The sequence below is a fragment of the Zeus faber genome (genome assembly GCF_960531495.2).
Source record: "Zeus faber genome assembly, chromosome: 1".
Lineage (NCBI taxonomy): Eukaryota > Metazoa > Chordata > Actinopteri > Zeiformes > Zeidae > Zeus > Zeus faber.
In genome coordinates, this window is record NC_137193.1 from 22,125,958 (window position 1) to 22,148,457 (window position 22,500).

A 22,500-nucleotide genomic window follows, 5' to 3' on the forward strand; every position below is an offset into this window, starting at 1 on the left:
CTGTGTAGTTGTATGTCTCTCTCATGTTTCTTTGAAGTCAACACGTTGTTTTCCCCATTCGACATCCGCGCAAGGTGTTGCTGTCAACCATTAAGTGCCACCAGGATCCCTGATCAAAAAGGGCCTGACGGCGGTCGGCGCGCTGGAGATGTTCACGCGAGTCCCTCCTTCGCAACGGCGGAATTCTTGGTTTATGGACGAGTGGAACGCCAACAGAAGCATAAGGCGTAGAACGCGGGTATCGTGATTGCAACAATCAAAGCCCACTTCTAAAATCACATAAAAATCGGTTTGCCGGGAAGAGGATGAGGAGAGGAGAACAGACGGAGGGAGGGGACGTGTGGAATGCAGCAGTGTGACGAATCAGACAATCAGTAATCATGATGATAATTACAAAGATGTTTATCCTCAGCAGGTGGATGTGTCAAGCTGTGTTAACTAAAGCTTTGGATCCTATGTTATGATTGAGACGGTTATCAAAGTATTAGATACGCCTCAAACAAGACGTTGGGCGATGACGTGCACAGGAGACGTGCTAGACGTGCACACATTTTTACCAAGATCCGACTGAACAATTTTATTCCTGTCGTCGTCTTTGTTAAAGTGTTGATTTTTCTAATGTGGTGGAAGATAAATAAAAATGTATGATTGAAAGTCATTAACAAATCATATGCTGCTGACTATGATGTGGAAGTTTTACAGGTAAAGTGCTGTGTGGTTATACTAAAATGGCTCCGGTTAAACTTTTATTTATTTATTTTTTTGTATTTTGAGGTGGGTCGGCATGGACGACCCCACAAACAAAGCGCTGCCACTATGGCTACATTCACACTGCGAGCCTTGGTGCTCAATCCAGATTTATTGCTCGGATCCGATTGTTTTGTTTGGCTGTTCACATTATTTTTTTAAATGTGGCCAACATCAGATTCCAGTGTGAAGGGGTCGCGTACGGAACTGACCCGCCTGGGCAGAAGTGACAAAGTCGTCACACACAGCACGCTGTCGTACGGAAGTGAACGTAAAACAAAAACACGCGCGCGCAAACACACACACACACACACAATTTTAGATCTGCTGCTATTCATAACACGGCAAGCGTGGGTGCCCCTTGTCTCCGCCAAGTCCCGTGTTCCCTTGTTTTTTTCTGCAGATGTCCTCAGTGTTTTTTTCCCCTAGGCTGTGTCTCGTCTCGTCATTACCCCAGTGTCTATTTAGTTTGTCTTCCCCAGTCAGTTCGTTCTTCAGTAACAGGTACCTTGTTTGAGCATTTCCTGCCTGAGTCTCCGCCTGTCCTGCATTTGGGTTCACCAGACAGCACCGTGACAGTTTGGTCAACCAGAAATAAACCCGGCAGACGCGTACCTGCTCAGCCTGCCGCCTATATTCTGGCGGTTCTTGATCCGGGAGCACCCACGCTAGCCAGGAGCCGCTAGCGTGGGGCCTGCTGGCCACTGGCCTGCTAGCCACCAGCCTGCTTGCTATCAGTCTGCTAGCTTTGGGCCTGCTAGCCACTGCCCTGGTAGCCACCGGCCTGCTTGCCATCAGTCCGCTGGTTTTGGGCCTGCTAGCTACCTGAGGCTCTGTGTGTCCTGCATTTGGGTTCACTAGACAGCATTTAGACACCTCCTTTCCTTCATACACTGCAGGGTGGCTGTTTGGTGCACGTTTCTTTTGTCCCATATGTAGTGTTAATAACTACTTTAGACATTGAATTTCAGCACTCGTTAAAAAGGGGCAGCACCTCCCCAGAAGGAGGAAATAATTAAATCCAGTTAAGCAAATAAGAGGTTTCATAAAATAAATCAATCTCACAACCTTGGTGTAAATTCTACAAACATGGATCTCTATTCTCTGCTTGAAGCAAAATATCACAGACAACCACTTTGGCGGTAAATGAAACATTTATTTATAGTTAAAATGTTTGGTTTTAAAAGGGTCAGTTGAGGTATTAAATAAGGAACATTGGCAACGGAAAATAAGCCCACAGATGAAACAAATGTATTTCTTAACTGAGAAACGAATCATCTGGTTTTGGCGATAGTGAAAGTACTATGGTCAGCTTTGAGGCAAAGATTGTAACTGTTTCTAGTTTGCAGATAACAGTTAGTCGGTGTCTTGGTCCGTTGGAGCTTTACGTCGGATAGTAACTCTGCTAACTGTTTATAACTAAAGTTGTTTAAAATAAACTTGCAAATTATGTCATTGGCTGCTAATTACAAAGTTATTATTAACTTGAGGAATTAGGAATAGGTTACTAAGGTACTAAAATATAGAACTTGAACTGGTTTCATTAAGTTAAACGATGGGTAACTCATGCGAGAAAACTCCAGAAAACTAAAATAAGAATTCATCAGGATCATATGTGAAAAACCAAGAACAAAAAAACAAAAAGCCAGCGGTCAGACCGAGGGAGTACGCTAGTTTATCTACCGGTATCTAGGCAGCGAGTTCAACTGTGTCACTAATGCCATCCCACATCAGAGCTACTGTAGCACAAATTGCTGAAAATGTTAATGTTGGATATGATAGAAAGGTGTCAGAACACACAGTGCATCACAGCTTGCTGCCTATGGGGCTGCGTAGACGCAGACCGGTCAGAGTGGCCGTGCTGACCCCTGTCCACTGCCAAAAGCCCCTACAATGGGCACGGATAAGTTGGCCTGGTTTGATGAATCAAGCTTTCTTCTACATCATGTGGATGGCTGGGTCAGGGTCCGATCCGATTGAGCGTCTGTGGGATGTGCTGGAGCAACAAGCCCGATCCATGGGGGCCCCACCTTGCAACTTACAGGACCTGAAGGATCTGCTGCCAACGTCTTGGTGCCAGACACCACAGGACACCTTCAGAGGTCTTGTGGAGTTCATGCCTCAACGGGTCGGAGCTGTTTTGGCGGCACGAGGGGGAGCTACACAATATAAGTGGTTATTAGTGGTGGTTTTAATGTTATTTGCCGTCTACATATCGCAATATTCGAACATGTCAAATAATTTAATTCGATTTGTGGAGCATGAATCTAACTACAATATCATATATTGTATAAACACTATAATAACACGTCATAATATCATAATTTTAGAACATCAAAATAGGAGTGTTCGTTTTCCGTGGTATTTCTATAGTTAGGGTTAGACTTCTCTAATACTACGAAGCACGTTGTATGGGATTCAATGTAAAAGAAAATGAATGATGAAATAAATTCAGATGTAGATGCGTTTACTGCAGATACACAAACAGACACGCCCACAACATACAGCACACGGACAGTAAGACACTCACTCATTGCACGGAAACACACATTCACAATCTGGAAGCACTATATATTTTCGGCAGGGTTGGCTGATGCACAGTGTACACAGCTATGAAGATGCACTTATGCCCTACCCGACTATTTTTGTCTCCAAAACTCCCAAACTTTATATCTTGGCCATTCTCTGTCACACGCTGACACACACAAACCCGCTCTTTTTCTCGGTTCCCCTCTGATGATTCTGTCTCATTCACAAGCACACACGCACGACACGCACACACGCACACATGCACACGCGCACACACACACACACACGCGCACACACACACACACAGGCAAATCTTAGCTTGTCATTGTTTGTTATTCATCACAGGCCAGCGAGGCTCCTCAAGGGCTTCCGGTGAGGAAGAAACTGTGTGTCCTGCTGGTCCCTCTTAATTCTTTCTCAACAGTATTATTCACAATATTCTGTTTGGCTCTCGTTCCGCATGAGGAATATTTATTCTGCATTAAGATCACAAGTCGTTAAAGATTCGGCGAAACGAGAATCGATTAGTCAGTTACATTTCTTGATACATTAAAAGTGCTTATTTGCGATGAAGGATTCATTGTAACATATGAAAAAAGACACTGTGTGTATTATAGTCGACTAATTCTCCTCTATTTACCTACCCCTTTTAATACTAATTTATATTAGTATTATAATGGACAATTGTTGTTGGTGAAATCAATGCTTTTTCTATTCTCTCTTTCAGCAACGTGGATACTGATGAACTGTGTGGTAAGTTTGCTAATAATTTCCCTTAATGTTGATGAATATACACAATTCACTGTAGTGTGGGTTCCACCTTCTCCTATGTTGCTTCCCATTACAGTTCGGGGGGCAAGGGATTCAAACTCTTTCTGATTATGTCCTCGAATGCCCGGCCATGTCAGACATGTTTGTGTCCTCTCCCCCCGAAACCCCCTAGAGTTGTGACTTTGTATACAAAGTGAAAGAAATACCTTTCATTTTTTCCTTTTTGTGTTGAAGAGTACTTTTCTCAACATCTTGGTGAATATGAGAATGTCCTCGCTGCTCTAGAAGACCTCAACAAGTCCATACTGAAGGCCATGGACAAAACAAAGAAGGTGAGCTGTGTGTGTGTGTGTGTATGTGTGTGTGTGTCCGTGCGTGACTGCAAGTTTTACTATTCTTGGACCGGTCTCCGAATTTACTTTTTTCTTTGGTTTAGAAGTGCACCCGGAACATGGGTCCTCACTTACCAGGCGTATCTTCTGGGACCTTACTTCCTACTTCCTACTGCCTCTTAATTTCAAACCAGTGTCTACAAGAGTGTGTGTGTGTGCGTGTGTGTGTGTGTGTGTGTGTGCGTGTGTGCGTGCGTGCGTGCGTGCGTGCGTGCGTGCGTGCGTGCGTGCGTGCTTGTGTGTCAGCTGTATAGTTATGTGTATGACATTGCGTGTGAGACACAATTCCAGCCATGACAATGAGACAATGATGGGATGGAAGTGGTTTGCTCACACAGTGTTCCTGGCTTTCTCCGCTGCCTCGCAGTGAGTCTCTCTTCGTTTCCAGCTGTGCTCCTGAGATCTCCCATTAGCCCTATTGCCATTATGTTCCATTAACATAAATATTTGTGTTTACCCATCCAAATGATGTCTGCGCAGCTATTAATCACGGGACATTAAGAATAACATTTGGCATTAGCTGCATGCTGTCTCAGTTCCTACCGTTTGAGTTCCTTTCCAGTGTTGAGGTAATTTAGCTGCTGACTTTCAAGTAAGCTGAGATTTACTATAAATGTACGTTGCGATAACCGGTGTTATTTGTTGATGGGAGCCTGAAGCATGGTCATAGTTTTTGGGACGGGGGTACTTGATATGAGTATGATTTGGAAACCCTGGACTTGAACACAAGGGAAAGGAAAGAGGGCAGGATAAATTTAGAGAAATGGGGAGGGGGAGGTTAGAAAATTGCCAAGAGGAGCAGAGAGATGCTGTATGTGGTTTATTACATTTCTGAGCATAGTCTGCCTCTCCACTCAACTGATTTATTTCATGAACAACATTCACATTTTTTAGAAATTTCAATCTGGTGTCCGCTCCATACACAGCACTAAGACTGCTCTGGTGAAGGTCACCAATAACTTACTGTTCGTAGCCGACACAGGCCAGCACTCAATTTGAATTCTCCTTGACCAGCTCATCCTTTGCCACGGTGGACCATATAATAATGTCTTAATCAGCCGCCTGAAGAACTATGCTGGAATCAGCGATGTGGCTCTGAATTGGTTCATCTCTTGTCCGTCGAATAGGCCCTTCTCTGTCATGATTGGCGATGCATCCTCCTCTCGTGCTCCTCTCTTTTGTGGGGTCCCCCAGGGATCTATTTTGGGTCCCCTCTTATTCACTATATACATGCTACCCCGACATAAATTTCCACTGCTATGCAGATGACACCCATTTGTGTGTCCCACTAAAGACTGGTACCACCGATGTTTCTTCAATTATGACCTGCCTTGCTGAAATCAAAGATTGGATGTCCAAAAATGTCTTGCAGTTGAATGACAGCATTATTAACCTCTCCTCTGGTCTGGGTACCTTTTCCAACAATGTTCGACCCGCAACCTAGGTGTTATTTTTGATTCAGAATTGTGTCTAGACACTCAGATCACCAAGGTGCTGCAGTGCTGCTTTGCCCAACTGAGACAACCAACCAAGATCAGGTCATTCTGTTCCCCCGCAGACTTAGAAAACCCATTCATGCTTTTAACTTTTCCAGACTCGACTATTGCAATGCCCTTTATTCCGGTATCAACAGGCAAAACATCCAAAGACTGCAGTTGATACAATACCCTGCTGCCAGGCTTTTAATACGCACCAAGAGAAGCAACGACATGACACCAATCCTTGCTGCCCTTCAATGGTTACCTGTGAGTTTTAGGGATTGATTTTAAGATTTTACTGCTTGTTTTTAAAGCCTTGAATTGGTCAGGCTCCCTATGAGCCTGATTGCTGCCTGAGATCTTCCAACAGGGCCCTACTAATGGTTCCGAAATATCAACTTGTAACCAAAGGTGACCGGGTCTTTGCTGTTCGGGCTCCTCAGCTGTGGAACCTGCCTGGAGATCTCTTAAATCTCTTCTTTTGTATAGCTTTTTCTTAACTGTTTGTTGAAATATTTATATTACCCATCTCTTTGAATTTTAATTCCTTTTAATATTGTTTTTATTGTAAATCACTTTGAAACTTGTTTTTGAAAGGTGCTGTATAAATAAAGTTATTATTATTATTATTATTATTATTATTATTATTATTATTATTATTATTATTATTATTATTATTATTATCTCTTGCACTCCCTCTCTTGTGAGATGGTAAGTGTCTGATCTGGCAATGAGTGTGCAGAGAAGCTTGGATCACGCTCTGTGCCTCGGTGCAGCACTGGCAGCTCATTTCTGCTCATTTAGAAGCGTGTGTGGGAGTCAGTCCGTTCGCTAATCAGAGCTATTCCTCAGTAGTGCAAAAATGTGGAAATTCATTGTGCACGACACACAACAGCATCTGGCGTCACGAGTGATATAATAAGACCAGGGATGAATGGAAGCCGTCGTGAGTCCAAAACAATGAATTATGGAATGTGTTTGACATAGCCTTTTAAAACAGAACCAAACTGTGTCTTAAATAAATAGACGACAACTAACAACATGTAAAAGTAACCATGAAACATAAAACAGCGTCAAAAACCGGAAGTACTACTCATAGTTTTGCATTTTCTTATGCGTGGAAGGTATGTTTTCTCACGTTCAACGACAACCATTTTAATTTAATTAAATTTATTTATTTATAAGAACACATGTTAATCAACATTTCTGTAGATGTGCCAGTATTAGTCAGCTGGCTAAAATTCAACTGCAGTCTTTTGGTGAGATGTTTTGAAATTGATTGATTGAAATTTCCTTTAGTGTCCTCGAAAGAGGCTTCTTACACATACAGTATTTGCGTCAACATGCCACTTATCCCCTTTATTCAAAGATATATTGCCGCACAATGTTGAAATGCATCGATACGCTGTCTTGTCGAGATGCCCCCTTACAAGCAGTGGAGCACAGGAATTGGTTTGTTTAAAAACATCATGCTCATGTGCTTTTGCAAGAGCAGGACACTCACAAAAAATAGCTCATTATTAACAGAGATGTGTGTGGGGCCTGAAGATGGAAGGACTTTCAATCTTCTCAGGAAATAGTCAGTACTCAAGACAGAGGGAAGTGACAGATTGGAAGAGAGAGAGAGAGAGTGTAGAGTGAAAGTCTTCATTTCAAACCAGTGTCGTTCTAAAGGTAATTACTCCCCTCGTGCACATTCAAAAGCCTCGGTATCAGCGTAGAAGGCACACGCAGGAAGTCCACAGGAGAGAGAGAGAGAGAGAGCGAGGGTGCTCAAAACAGCAAACTAACGGTAATTCCCATCGAATCAACGCTCTCCATCTTCCTTTGCATCACAAAAACAAGAACAATAACACAACAAATAACTGCAAAGCACAAAAAAAAAAACCATCCACAATGGTGGTAATATCAAGGCAATAACTTTGGAAAGAAATGACTGACCTGGCCTGTCCGAAATTGAGCAGGTGTCTCCCTAGAAAGCGGTTATAGTTTGTATTCTTGTTTGCTTGGTTCCCTTTCGTAATCTAGAGTGTCGTGTGAAATTAGAATCCTAACCAGAGTCCTAACAGACCGTGGACACATAAGGAATGCGTGAAGGTGTGTGAGGTGTTTTTTTTTTGTTTCTCTACCTTCTATGAGTAGACATCGACTTTGTTCTGTAAAGAATGAAACACGGAGTGTCCGTACTATGCAAACACAAGCGAGTGTGTGTTTGCCAATGTGTTGTTTTGTTTGGATCGTGTTTGGAAAAGACAAACATTTGCGGCTGCGTCATCTGCAAGTTCTCTTTGAGTGCTTTCGACGTTTTGGTGCATCGCTTTAGTCCTGTGTTCTGTGCTGGCACAACCTCAACGCTAACAAAACAGTCTCTGCCAGCCACGGTTACCCAAAAAAACCTCTGGCTTTATGTGCAAAGACCATCATGTGTTTGTCTATAAATGTAGAAGCCTCTTTCAGCCTTGTGCCCATGCTAGACCCTGACCCAGCCCTGTGTGTGTGTGTGTGTGTGTGTGTGTGCGTGTGTGTGTGTGTGTGTGTGTGTGTGTGTGTGTCTGTGTGTGTGTGTGTGTGTGTGTCTGTGTGTGTGTGTGTGTGTGTGTGTGTGTGTGTGTGTGTGTGTGTGTGTGTGTGTGTGTGTGTGTGTGTGTGTGTGTGTGTGTGTGTGTGCGGTTTATTTTTCAATTTCAAATTCTTTGGTGGTCTCGTTACTGTATGAAGAGGTGAGCTGCCTGTGTGTGATAATGTGGAGTGTGTCTATGTTTCGTGTGCTTCCTTGATGTGCATCAAACATCCGTGCACATGTGCGGGGGAGGCACAGCGGGCCCAAGACGGATCATCTGAGGAAGACACAGCGTTGCATCGGCATAGCCATGCTTAAACAATAGGCTCAAAAACATTACAACATGTGTCTTCTGTTTTTCTCTCCTTCGATTTGACATGGAAATATTTCCACACCCACCAGGTTCTTCTCTGCTGTGTACTATACTGTGTAGCAGCAATGCAATTTTATTGATAAGTGGATATGCGAGGACATTTCCATATGTATATAAAATTGGATTTACTCCATAAAGGAGGATGATTAAGAGGGTTTTGAGGAGTACGAATTCCACACATCTTCATTCTATGACATCTGCAATGTTTTGTTTTTACATTAAAAAATCTAATTTCATGAACGAACTTTATCATTTTGTGCAGCAAATGAGTCTTAGTTTTACCAGTTTGATTAAAACAAAAATGCACGTTCATGCATTAAGTGGTAACTCCATTAACAGATAAGATACTAAGTCCTCATGTCTTGCGAAGACCTCAACACCAACTTCTAATAAGTGATTATAACTTATTAATCTCATTCTCAGACAGCTTGTTGTGAGGAATATTTAGGTTTGTTAAAGTGCCTGACTTGTATGACGTTAAGAATACGTTGTGGACCAGGAGGTTGAGAAACGTAAAAATGGAGTACTGTAAGGACCAGAAACAACCTGTTTGCAGCCCTAAAAACGTTAATAAAAGGGGAAATGAGCCTTGGTTTGTTAAAATGGCAGCAGATTGTTATGGAGGGGAGCCTATGTGCACTCACACACACAGGCACCCACACACACGCAGCGGTGTAGAATGAGTCATGACAGAACTGGTAAAGGTCATTCTCCTGTCTACTGTCTGACCATGGATTACCTCCTGTGATGTGTGTGTGTGTGTGTGTGTGTGTGTGTGTGTGTGTGTGTGTGTGTGTGTGTGTGTGTGTGTGTGTGTGTGTGTGTGTGTGTGTGTCTTGTTGGTGTGCCTGTCTGTCTATCTGGGAACATGTAATGACACTTTGGGGTTCATGGAACACAGCCTAAACTTTACAAATTGTTCCAGAATACTGTGTGCAGTTATATCGTACTATGTCTGTAGAGACAGAGAGGGAGAGAGAGAGAGCGAGAGAGAGAGAGAGAGAGAGAGAGAGAGAGAGAGAGAGAGAAGGTGTGAAACGGGGACCTGCAGCTTTTCCAGTAATTCCATTCAGTTCCGTCATTAACAAATGAGGACAAAATATGTGCGTTTCACACCATCGACATGTCAGTTATACTCTGCACTGACCCAGCCTTTGCAACGCGTCCCTCAGCTTCTCTGCAGCAGCCTTGCAGACGTCACCGCCACGGTGTTGCAGCCAGAGCAACAGATCGTGTAGAACAAACAGCAGCTTGAAGGTTTTCTGGTGACTAAGGTGCATGCCTCACCATCATGATGCGGTGGTCTCATCTTGTCATCTTCCATCCCGCAGGGTGGCGCTCAGCAAATAAAGCGCAGACTCAACAAATATTTTAGCCAATAGATCATTCCACGCACGAAATAAATATGTGAATGCAGAGAGGAAGGCTGGCTAATGTAAATGTTCATGTAATGTAAATGCTAATGTAATGTACAATGTCAACTCTAACATGGAAGAGCCAGATCACATTTGGCCCTGTTTACCTTGTAAAGAGATGAAGAATAACCCCAGGGGAGGCTGGAGGTGCATTGTAAGGGATTGTAATCTGCGTCTGCCAGGTCATTTACAAGTTCCTGTGAATTTACTGTTTGAGGTTGGCATCCAGGGAGACAGTTGAGGGACACAGACTTGCAAATGACTTCTTACCCAAGCCACACCCTCTGGTGTTGTATAAAGCCCTCTTCATCAGAAATAAGATTAGACTGATCAGAACACTGCTTTGGCGCAGTACTGAATCTTTCTCTTTATGCTGCAGAATAAATAATCTTGAATATTCTCAGTTTTTGTTTTCTTGCAGCGGGCAGATTAACCTCACCGATCATTGCAGAAGAATTTCTTCCACACCAGTCATCTGCCTCACTGCTTAAACCTATCAGCCATTAGCGGAGGTCTAGATGTTGAGATTCCATGATCGGACACGAGCCGACGGCCACAGTCTATCTGAAAGGAAGTGGAAGTGGAGATCTTAACTCAACATAGACTAAAAACTTGGAAGCCGGATCCTCCTCTCGTTGTCCTCCTCCGCCTCTTTTCCATACCTCTACTGTTTTCTTCTCATCCTCCCCCACCTTCTCCATCCAGCTCTCCTTTGCCCTCTCTCTCCCTCTCTTCTCCAGGGGTGTTGCCAAGGGGGGGGGGGGGGGGGGCAGGGGGGCCATGGCCACCCTGATGCAATCTCTTGCCCTCCCACTGGCTCCCCCTTTTGAGTCGCATATGCATTATGCTTCTGAGTATGAATATTATGCATCTTGCCCACCCAATCAAAAGTTAAGATAAAAAAATGCAGAAGCTTTCCACGCTTTGCAGCACGGTCAGCAAGTACAGTATGGGTAGCTGCAGTCAAACATGGTGCTGGAGCATGGGCGTATCGACACAAATAGGCACGCTAAATTCAGAGTCATTAGTGAAATGTCATTGGGCAGATTTGCTGCAGGAGACTAAACTTTTATTTTTTTGAGCAATTTTATTTGTAACCTACAGAACATAAGTACAGTGACAGACCCAAAGCTGTACAATTCAAGTAAGGTTTTCCGGTCCAGAACAAAATCACACCACCTATGAAAGGATGTTTTTAATGAATACATTTTATCAGAGGCTGAACTGCTGAATAGTTTCAGAGCAGCATTTTTCGACAGCAGAGCAGAGATGATGGATAGTAGCCATTGATTTGATCCCCCACGCGACCTTTATTTACTAGGCTACTAAACAGTAACTTCCACTTAGGTACTGAATTTCAATGTTGATATTACAGTCTTGGCTAATATTTTCGGGGTACATATGTATTTTACTAAGTATTGTTTGTATACTGTATGTGCATGTTTGACCATGCAGTATAGGCTATAATCACAACACACAACATTAAACATTAAAACCACAGACAGGTGAAGTGAATGACATTGATCATCTCAATAGAATGGCACCTGTCAAGGGGTGGGTATACAGTATAAGGCAGCAAGTTCTGTTGTAGGCCGCATCAGTCAGTATTTGAAGTTTTCTGTGTTTGTGCGTGTGAAGTATAAGGATCTGAGCGACTTTGACAAGGGCCAAATTGGGATGACTAGATGACTGGGTCAGAGCATCTCCAAAACGGCAGGTCTTGTGGCGTCGTTCCCGGTACGCAGTGGTTAGTACCTACCAAAAGTAGTTCAAGGAAGTACAACCGGTGAACCGGTGACAGGGTCATGGGCGTCAAAGCTCATTGATGTCCGTGGGGAGCAAAGTCTAGCCCGTCTGCTCCGATCCCACAGAAGAGCTACAATTATTGAAAAAGTTAATGCTGCGATGATAAAAAGGTGTCAGAACACAGTGCATCACAGCTTGCTGTGTATGGGGCTGCGTAGCCGCAGAGCGGTCAGAGTGCCCATGCTGACCCCTGTACAACGCCGATAACACCTACAATGGGCATGTGAGCGTCAGATCTGGACCATGGAGCAATGGAAGAGGGTGGCCTGGTCTGATGAATCACGTTTTCTTCTACATCATGTGGATGACTGGGGAAGAGATGGCACCAGGATGCACAATCGAAAAAAGGAAGAAGATGTTTGCCATAGTCTTTATTTGCACTTTGCACTTATTATTGTTGCACATATTAGTAATGAGTTATTTCCTTGTGTGCGATCAGAATTGTTTATGGTAGGCCACTTTTATGTGAATAGTCTGGTCTCTGGTCTCTGGTGCAGTCATTTTGGCCTCATGCTCTTACAGCAGTCAACAGTGCTATAAGCCTCACAGGCGGGTAGATGACATTGCCTGTCATATTACTCATTGTTGTTGGGGGAACTGTCGTCACTGTTTCAATGCTGCTTGGAATGTGGGACAGATTGTGTTCCTCTATATATTTGTGGAGCTGTCTATCAGACTTCTTCTCTCCTGCCCCCTCTCCTCCTCTCCGCTTTCCCCCTCTCCTCTCTTTCCCTCCTCCTCGTTGTCTAAGTTCCACACCTCCTCCCTTCCTTCCATAGAATCCCTTTGGTTGTCTTCTGTCTTCTCTCCATTAATCCTTGCTTATTGTCCCTGGTTAATCTTTCTCCCCGGGCTACCTTTTCTTCTCTTCTCTAACCTCCCATCCCGCCTTATTTTTCTTTATGTTTATTTTCTGCGGACAGGAGTATCAAGCGTCCACCCACCTGGAGCAGTTTGTGACCCGCTTTCTGCTGAAGGAGACGACCAATCAGCTCCATTCCCTGCAGAGCTCTCTGGAGTGTGCCATGGAGACCACAGCCGAGCAAACTCGCCAGGAAAAGTAGGAAGACATCCTTGTCTATAACACACACCCCTCAACAAACACGCACACAACCACTCTGCAGTTGATTTTCTAATTGGCTGCGATCGAAGCTTGGCATCAGTGGGAAATCAAATGTTTTGTAAACGGTGTGATGTTTCTGCCGCTACTCCCAAAATAATACATAAGTTGTGTGGAAAGATGGCCCAGTGTTGAACAGTGTATTTTTCACTGCTGTTAGCGCTGCAGACAGACTAGACATGAAGAGGTACAGGTGACAACACGGCAGCACTAATGGCTGCAGAAGACATTACAGACTCACGATGGGTCTTCATCAGTGTCTGAACAACATACTGCTGATTGTTCCACTCCAGGCCCTTGCTGAAATTATTTGTGTGTGTATGTGTGTGTGTGTGTGTGTGTGTGTGTGTGTGTGTGTGTGTGTGTGTGTGTGTGTGTGTGTGTGTGTGTGTGTGTGTGTGTGTGTGTGTGTGTGTGTGTGTGTGTTAGTGTGGTACTTGATTAGTCCGAAAGTGCATTCTGAATGTTTTCGGCATGCCTCTGGTGTGCTTGGTTCATTACTGTTGATGACTCATTAGCTTGTATACTGTGTGTGTGTCTGTGTGCGTGCGTGCGTGCGTGCATGCGTGCGTGCGTGCGCGCGCGTGTGTGTGTGTGTCTTTGCATGTGTGTGCATGCCCGTGCAGTGGGTTCTGGCCCCCCTGAGAAGTGTTTTGGTCATATAGGGTATTTAAAGAACTGTTAACAATGCATTGGAACTACCATTTTTCCACCAGCCGGCCCATTTAACACTTAAGCTTCAGGTGAGAACTAAGAGAATTGCAGGTCTCGTGGGAACATACATACCGTAGGTTTCGGGTGAACCGTGCTGTCCATTTAGTTCAAGTTCAAGATCAAGTTCAAGAGGTTATTTGTCACATACATATACATACGGTCATACATATATGTAGTGAAATGTCATGACACCCGGTGAGTACGCACAATAAGCTCTATAAGCTCTAAAAATATAATTGTTCATTGCTGCTTGTTTGTCTCAATAGTGCAATATCGAGATCGTGCAGCACCCACAGTCAGTTTGCATTTGTACCATTTTTTTTTTGACAATGACAAATGACAATAAATGTCATTTAAACTTTCATTTTTAAATGACATGATCAAATCAAAAATGTAAGTGGAATTGCAGAGATCATGCGATGCAGCCACTGAAGTCGGCCTCGACAGTTGCCACTATTTTATTGGTGTTTATTGACGCAACTCCAAATGTGAAAAAAAAAACGAATCCTACAGGATTCTTTCTTTTATTCGCTTGAAGTGAAACAATTCAAAGCATGAGACAATTAACATAACGATATTCATCACACCTACTGAGATCGCCCTCACCGCAAAGATGGCAGCTGGCCAAGAAAAGCCGACGCTCAAATCTCTCATGAAAGCGCTCCGGGATTCTAAGAACGCATTGACCTGTCACATAAACAAGAAGACAGCCGGCGTCCAAACTTCACTGACCAAAATCGTATTGAAAAGATGGAAAAGGAGATCGCTTCTCTGAAAGACAAAGCAGACAACCTCGAAAACCGTAGCAGGAGATCAAACATAGAGATCATAAATATCCCAGAGAAATCTCAGGGCGACGACATGGTTCGGAACTGCTGGGGAACTTTAACTTCGCACGCCCGATCACCCTGGAGAGAGACCACCCCTTGGGAAGACCCTCAGACCGGATTAGACCCATCATCGTGAAATTCTTAAACTAGGGGGAAAAAGACAGAGAGAAGGGGGATATGTACCTTGTAAATAAGAGAATTTCCTTTTACCCAGACTTTAACGACAGCATTCGCCCACATCAGGGCGGATTCAAGCGCTCTTCTCGACTACTTCCGAAGTTGAGACTTTCTTTAAATTGTCATCTCATGGGGTTTGATAATAAATGTATTTACTATACTATTTAATTCTCCAATTAAGAGAAAGAAAGTCTGAACTTATCTAATGAAAGAATGAACATGAAGCTATGTAGGGACTGGGTGGGCCATGTTTTTTTTATTCCTCATTTTCATCCAAGGCGAGAGGAGTAGCATTGCTTATTAACAAGAACCTGAGGTTTTGGGAAAAAAAAGGAAGAAAAACACTTGTAACCTTGTACGGCCTAAACCTGGATGACCCGACAGTTATAAAGCTTGCTACAACTTAAGACCAGTGCATTGTTGGAGGTGACTTTAACCTGGTTTTAAATCCATTAATCCACCATTCTCCGCGATAACCCTAAATCAAGGGGTGAAAGAATTGGGATTAAGTGATACTGTACATGCCGATCACACCATCCAAACCAAAGAGATTACTCATTTTATTCACCTTCAATACCTACCAAGAATTTATATGTTTTTGACCTCACAGACAATTTTACCCACAATTAAAGCTTGTTCCTATTTAGCCGCCACGCTTTTCGATCACATTCCCATAAAGATCTGAGCTAGTTGGGTCCACCTGAATCTGCTTCTCAAGATGGGTAACCCGTTGAAAGATCCAGAATTTATTACCTTTACCAATACTCATTCTGATGTACACCGATCAGCCACAACATTAAAACCACCTGCCTAATATGGTGTAGTACCCTCTCGTGCCTCCAAAACAGCTCCGACCCGATGAGGCATGAACTCCACAAGACCTCTGAAGGTGTCCTGTGGTGTCTGGCACCAAGACGTTAGCAGCACATCCTTTAAGTCCTGTCAGTTGCGAGGTGGGGCTTCCATGGATCGGGCTTGTTGTTCCAGCACATCCCACAGATGCTCCATCGGATTGAGATCTGGGGAATTAGGAGGCCAAGTCAACACTTGGCTCTTTGTCATGTTCCTGAACATTTTTTGTCGTGTGGCAGGGCGCATTATCCTGCTTAAAGAGGCCACTGCCATCAGGGAATACCGTTGCCATGAAGGGGTGTACTTGGTCTGTAACAATGTTTAGGTAGGAGGTACTTGTCAAATCACATGAATTCCAGGACCCAAGGTTTCCCAGCAGAACATTGCCCAGAGCATCACAGTGCCTCCGCTGGGTGACCTTCTTCCCATAATGTCCTGGGGCCATCTCTTGTGGTGTAGAATATTTACTGGGACTCTTCTTCACATGCTAGAGGCTTTTTGGAAATATGTTATTTCAACAATTTCCGAAACCTTGTATTTGCATGTTGACTTTGATCTTAAAGTTTGGATACTGGGTGATGTCAGCTCACTTAACGTGACTCATCATGAGTATTCTATCTTCTGTGGGCCCATAAAATCATATTGCGACCTTTTAAACACACATTCACCATCCACAATCAGTATTGTGATCTTTCTTACCAGTTTTGAAACAAGACTATGACCTATTCTATTTGCAACATTTAAAACACAACATTGCATTAAAGACACTCTTTTCAAAAGGGTCATTAATACCATTAAGAGTTCAACTTTATTTTAAATATTAAACAAAGTTGTAATCAGCAGTCAATTAAATAACAACCATTGAATAACAGATTTTTCAAGTACTCAGAACTTAAGTAGAAAAAAAATGTACTAGTAAAATGTAAACAACACAAAAGTTCACTTTTCAAATTCTAAAACTTTGACACTTGAACATTCTATGAAAAATAAACATTTTTCAGACAGTTTCAACTTCAAGTTGTAATCAGCAGCCAATTGATAACATAACCTTAAAATAACAGATTTTTCAAGTACTCGAAACTAAAATAGAAAAAGCAGTTAAATGTAAACGACACTAGAGTAACTTCTTCTTCTTTGGGCTGCTCCTGTTAGGGGTCGCCACAGCGGATCATCTGCCTCCAATACCTTCTGTTCTGCATCATCCTCCCCCCTTAAGCAAACCGCCTGCGTGTCCTCCCTCACCACATCCATATAAACCTTTTCTTTGGCCTTCTTCTTTTCCTCTTGCCTGGCAGCTCCATCCTCGGCATCCTTCTCCCAATCGAACTCTCATCTCTCCTACACACGTGTCCAAACCATCTCAATCTGGCCTCTCTCACTTTTCCACCAAACTGTCCAACCTGAGCTGTCCCTCTAACGTACTGATTCTTAATCCTGTCCCTCCTTGTCGCTCCCAATGAAAATCTCAACATCCTCAACTCTGCCACCTCCAGTTCAGCCACCTGCCTTTTTGTCAGTGCCACCGCCTCTAAACCGTACGACATGGCTGGTCCCCTTCCCCTTCACTCTTGCTGGAACCCTTCTGTCACAGATCACTCCGGACACTCTTCTCCACCCACTCCACCCTGCCTGTACTCTCTTCTTCACCTCTCTTCCGCAATCTCCGCTGCTTTGGATGGTCAACCCCAAGTACTTGAACTCATCCGCCTTCTCCAACTCCACTCCTTGCATTCTCAGCTTTTCGCCCTCCTCCCTCCCATTCAGGCACATGTATTCTGTCTAACTCCTGCTGACTTTCATTCCTTTTCTCTATCATTCATGCCTCCACTTCTCCAGGCTCTCCTCAACCTGCTCCCTACTCTCGCTACAGATCACAATGTCATCTGCGAACAGTCCACGGAGACTCCTTCCTGATTTCATCTGTTAACCTCTCCATCACCATTGCAAATAAGAAAGGGCTCAGAGCTGAACCTTGAAGAAATCCAAAAGATAAACAGAATGGTTTATCTACTAAGCCAATTTAATTAATATTTTGTTATATATTATATAATATGGTTGTAATATAAAATAACGAAAGAAGTCTTACAAGGCAGAAAAAAATGTGTTCTTATTTTGATCATATATGTATATTACTACTTTCGTAGTATTTTTACACATAGTCTGAGGCTATTTTGCATTAGTCACCTATGGCTTGATGCAGTCTGTGCCCAAAGAACGGCAGGCGAGTCCTGTTGTTGAGCTGAGGCCTTTGCCATATTTGCACCGCTGTCTCTTGTCATGCAGGCCATTTACTCCTCACTTAAACTCCAAGACTCTCAGGCTTCCTTCGGGCCATGGGCAATTAGCTCCCCAGTGTGTTCTTCAGGGCAGTCATTTGTTTGACGACATGTGCTCTTTAGCTTCCAGTCGTCAATTAAATGGATGGTCAGACTCAGACTGGACCATAAGTTGCTCGTTGTGGCAAAAACATTGCCGTGCTTTATTTGTACAGCAATCCTCCTGTTGGCATTCGCTACACATTTGGGGAATGGTGGCGTTAGAAAGATATTTGCAGCTTGGCAGATCATACCGTGTATTTAAAGTGTGCATCAGTGTCTTAAATCCCACGTTGTCCACAGCTTTTAATGGCACCATATTCTTAGCCAGATATAATGTGACCACTTTATTCTGCTCTTTCCATCGTTTGCTACAGTTATCGTGTTTTTTCGACTGCTCTAATGCATTGGTTAATGAGAACTGTTAATGATCCGGGACCCGAGATACAGATGAGTGGGGTTGTACCAACCTGAGTGAAACACTCTCGGCATGTTCTTATGGATGCTTCCTTTTAAGGTGGTTGAATGGATTTGTCGTATTACCTCCGACAAATAGAATATCTGACTGTGCGTAGCCGAACCACTGCCACACTACTGACGTAGAGTCTTTTTTTGTCTCTTTTTTTTCCTCATCCGCCATGCAGCTCGCTGACGTTGAATTGCTTTTCAAATACGTCATGCATGAAACCCTATGATAGAGACACATGATATAATTTGGCCAATCAGCACAGCCATCCAGCAAGCAATCATTCTTTTGGTTTGTGAACGTCCTGTGGATCCCCAATTATTACTGGCCATTTAAGTTTTATGCGGCATTTGGAAACATTGGGAGGAGGACATTAAAGGTCACAATCTCTACAATTCGCTTGAAAAGTAGATCGTTGACGTCTGTCTTCAAGATTCATCACAATATAAAACCATCATATCGCCCCCTCGTAGGTACGTGGTGGAGGAGGGAGTGTCTGGACAGGTGGTGGTGGTGGCGGTGGTATGGGGAAAGGGGCGGAGTAGGCCAGTGAGCCTGATTCATGTACCGTTGAACAAAACACAGAGGTTTTTGAAAGTGTATGATGTATTTATTTTCAACTTTCAACTCTCATTGCTCTGAGTGGACGTCGTGGGCCCTTCGAGTCCCTTCTAGACGATTGTTGAGTTCTGTTTCAGCCTTCCTTTCCATTTCTTTCTCCTTTACTTTTACTTTTCTTCTCTATTCTTCTTGCTTCCCATCTTTCTCTTTCCCTGCTCTCCACTCTCCGCTCTCACCTCCGCACCTCTCTCCCATTTTCCTTGTCATTCTCCTCTCCTGTGTTATCTGACAAATCTTTGGTTCCGTCTCTTCCCTTTGCTCAAACCGATTCCTGTGTCATTTCCCTCCCTTTTTTTTCAGTAGTCATTACAACGTGGGACTCTCATTACAAAGTGGGAGTCCCAGGCACCTAAGGACGGTTCTTCAAGATCTCTCTCTCTCTCTCTCTCTCTCTCTCTCTCTCTCTCTCTCGCTCTCCCTCCCTCTCTCTCTCAATCTAACAGCCCTTGTAAAAGTCCCATGTGTGTCTAAATTTAAACACCGCTTCTGCAATTGTCTGGAGCTTACGGCACTATTGCCTTGATGGATTTAAATGGATTTTTCTGGTCAATTTTCTATGTGTGAAAAGAGGCTGTGATTGAATGTGGTTTCTCTGTTACTTCTTGGTGTGTTGTTTTGTGTCCATAGGGGCTTCTGTCCACAGTTTCTAAGGATCTATAAAGTGTTTTTAAAAACATACCACAGTATGAGTCTGCACAAAGTGGTACCAGAGCTCTCAAGGAAATTCGAACATTTTGTTTTCACGCTTTCCAAAGAAATGTGACATTTCCATTTTCATTTCATCTGTATTTGAGCTATTTGTTTTGATTTTATTTGTGTGTAAGGCTTATAAGTTCTTTGTTTGTCCATTCGGTTCAAGGGAGAGATGAGTGGCCCAATCCTGTACTCAACGCTCCAGAGAGTGAAACCTTTGTGGTTTGAAAGAGCCGCTTTGTTAAATAAGAATGAAAAAAATCGTTAGATGCAAACACCAATGGCATCAACATTCCTGGAGAACAATCAATACAGGGATTATGGGGAGTGAATGGGGTCAACCCGACAACCCCCACCAATAAGAATTCAGGTGAGTCTATCAAATGGAATGACTTTTCTGTGAGTGCCAAATAAAGGAGTGCAGGACTGAGTTGCTCTCACCGGAGGACGGCCATCCAGGGCAGCGAACCTCATCAGTTCCTCATGGCCCAACGGAGCCATGTGGACGGCCAACTTGATTAACCCTTTCAGGTCTTCTTGTTCTTCTTGTGTCATCAGTTCATCTTGAATTTAATCACCAAGCCCCAGCTGGTAAGCTGTTCATAATAATTATGACTCCAGATTAGTCATAATTATTCTGATGAACATTAGAATAATTATGACTCATCTGGAGTCCTGAATTTAAAAGTGTACTCGGCCACCGTTCCCCGACCTTGACGTATAGAATTGAGGCTTTTAGCAACTCCCTGGTCCGTCGCAGGAATCAAATCCCCAACAGAGTTTTGAGGCAAATGTCGGGAAGAACGGACAGGCTGCGTGCTGTGGTGGCCCAGGTCAGGAGCTCCCTGAGGTGAAGGAGATGACGAAGGCGACCTCTCTCCATGTCGCACCTGGAGGGCTGGGATTCAAACTGGAGGAGGAGACGCCGTGACGGAAACACCCTCTGGGGTGGACCTGGCCAAAGCAGAAACCCAGACGCTCCATGGAAGTGGAAATTGCTGCAAACTGCCCTTCCAATGTGGAGGAGTTCTGGTAATAAGTGTAGAGCTGTTGAACTGCAGGGCTGAGTTTGGCCATTCTTTCTGGGTTCCTCACCAAAATGTGAAAGGTGGACCACAACTGCTCTCATTCCGTTGGGTCCATGTTGGCAGAGTGCTGCTCAAGCCAGATTGTAAATAGGACCCAAGCACAGAGAGAAGAGAGAGGCCGCTGAAAAGTTTGTGCATTGCACAAAAAACGCTTTGATAAAACCACAGGAAAAAGCACAGAAAACACAATACCAATGCAGGTGGGCAAACTGAATTTTGTCACACAAAGATTATGAAATGATAGAGCAGGAACTAGCAGATTGTTTTGAAAAATATAATAAGCCTCAGATGTAATTTTTGTTCCAAAAATGACTCTCATGAAATCTGCAAAGTTCTGGTAATTCCTTTTATGTTTCTAAATACAGCTTCCAACAGCAATAACATGGCCCTTCATGAACAGCTGAGACACTGAGATTAGCCAACTGAAAGCTGCTAATCCTAATGGCTCCTAATGGCAAAACATCTGTTGTGTGTGTTTCTAATATTTCTAAATACCTGACCTCAAAGTGTAACGATACCTGGATGTTGTGTTGTCAGGGCGATGACACTTAATCCCTGTGACAGGGTGCATGTACCCTCAGGTTGGGTTTATCACCTTACCACCTATGATTTATCTAGCTGCTGTCAAGACGTTAGGGCCCTTATTTTTTAAAAGACCTCCAGTGGTGATATGCGTGTGTGTTTGTATGTGTGTGTGTGTGTGTCTGTGTGTGTGTGTGTGTGTGTGTGTGTGTGTGTGTGTATGTGTGTGTGTGTGTGTGTGTGTGTGTGTGTGTGTGAGACGCCAAGAAACAGACGCGAAGAAAGCTATAAAACCATTTCCCAGCGTGGTATGCCTTTGGAAGCACTGAGTTTGTGTGTGTGTGTGTCAGAGTGTGTGCGTCTGTACCTGTTTTTATTTGTCTCTTCCTTGTTTGTGTGTGTGTGTGTGTGTGTGTGTGTGTGTGTGTGTGTGTGTGTGTGTGAGTTTTTGAGTGAGTATGTGTGTCCATCAGTGTTGTTGCTAAAGTAAATGAGAACTGTGAAGACAGCAGCCCAAACCTTTTATGTCTTGGCTCGCCATCAGACTGCTGATGACGGGAGGCGATGCAGTAAGAGCTGTGTGTGTGTGTGTGTGTGTGTGTGTGTGTGTGTGTGTGTGTGTGTGTGTGTGTGTGTGTGTGTGTGTGTGTGTGTGTGTGTGTGTGTGTGTGTGTGTGTGTGTGTGTGTGTGTGTTTGTGGGTGCTGGTGGATGTTACTGTCTGACACAGAAAAACAGCACTTGCTGCTGTTTCTTCAGTAACATCTACTTCCATATTCAAACAGAGGGAAGCGATTGAACATTGCAGCTTAACCATGCCTGTACATAGAGGCTATGTCTGCACTTTAAGAAACAGCTTTTTAATCATAAATTTATATATTTTTAGTTTAAGTAGGTGAGGAATATATCAATATTTCTATATAATCCATTTGGATCTCGCTCCATGATAGAATAAAAGCAGCATATTAAATACTGAAATTCACATGGTATCTAATTCCCCTAAGATGTAAATGATGGCCTGAATGTGATTTG

The 22,500-nt window shown here is 43.5% G+C and overlaps 1 protein-coding gene across 1 annotated transcript in view; it reads left to right on the plus strand.

Moving 5' to 3' along the window:
- Positions 1–22,500, plus strand: part of necab1 (N-terminal EF-hand calcium binding protein 1) — a 37,842-nt gene that overhangs the window by 6,687 nt on the left and 8,655 nt on the right. The window contains exons 4-6 of the mRNA XM_080000184.1: positions 4,004–4,029; positions 4,282–4,379; positions 12,995–13,131. Of these exons, the coding sequence (XP_079856310.1) occupies positions 4,004–4,029; positions 4,282–4,379; positions 12,995–13,131 (261 nt within the window). The remainder of the gene's footprint in view (positions 1–4,003; positions 4,030–4,281; positions 4,380–12,994; positions 13,132–22,500) is intronic.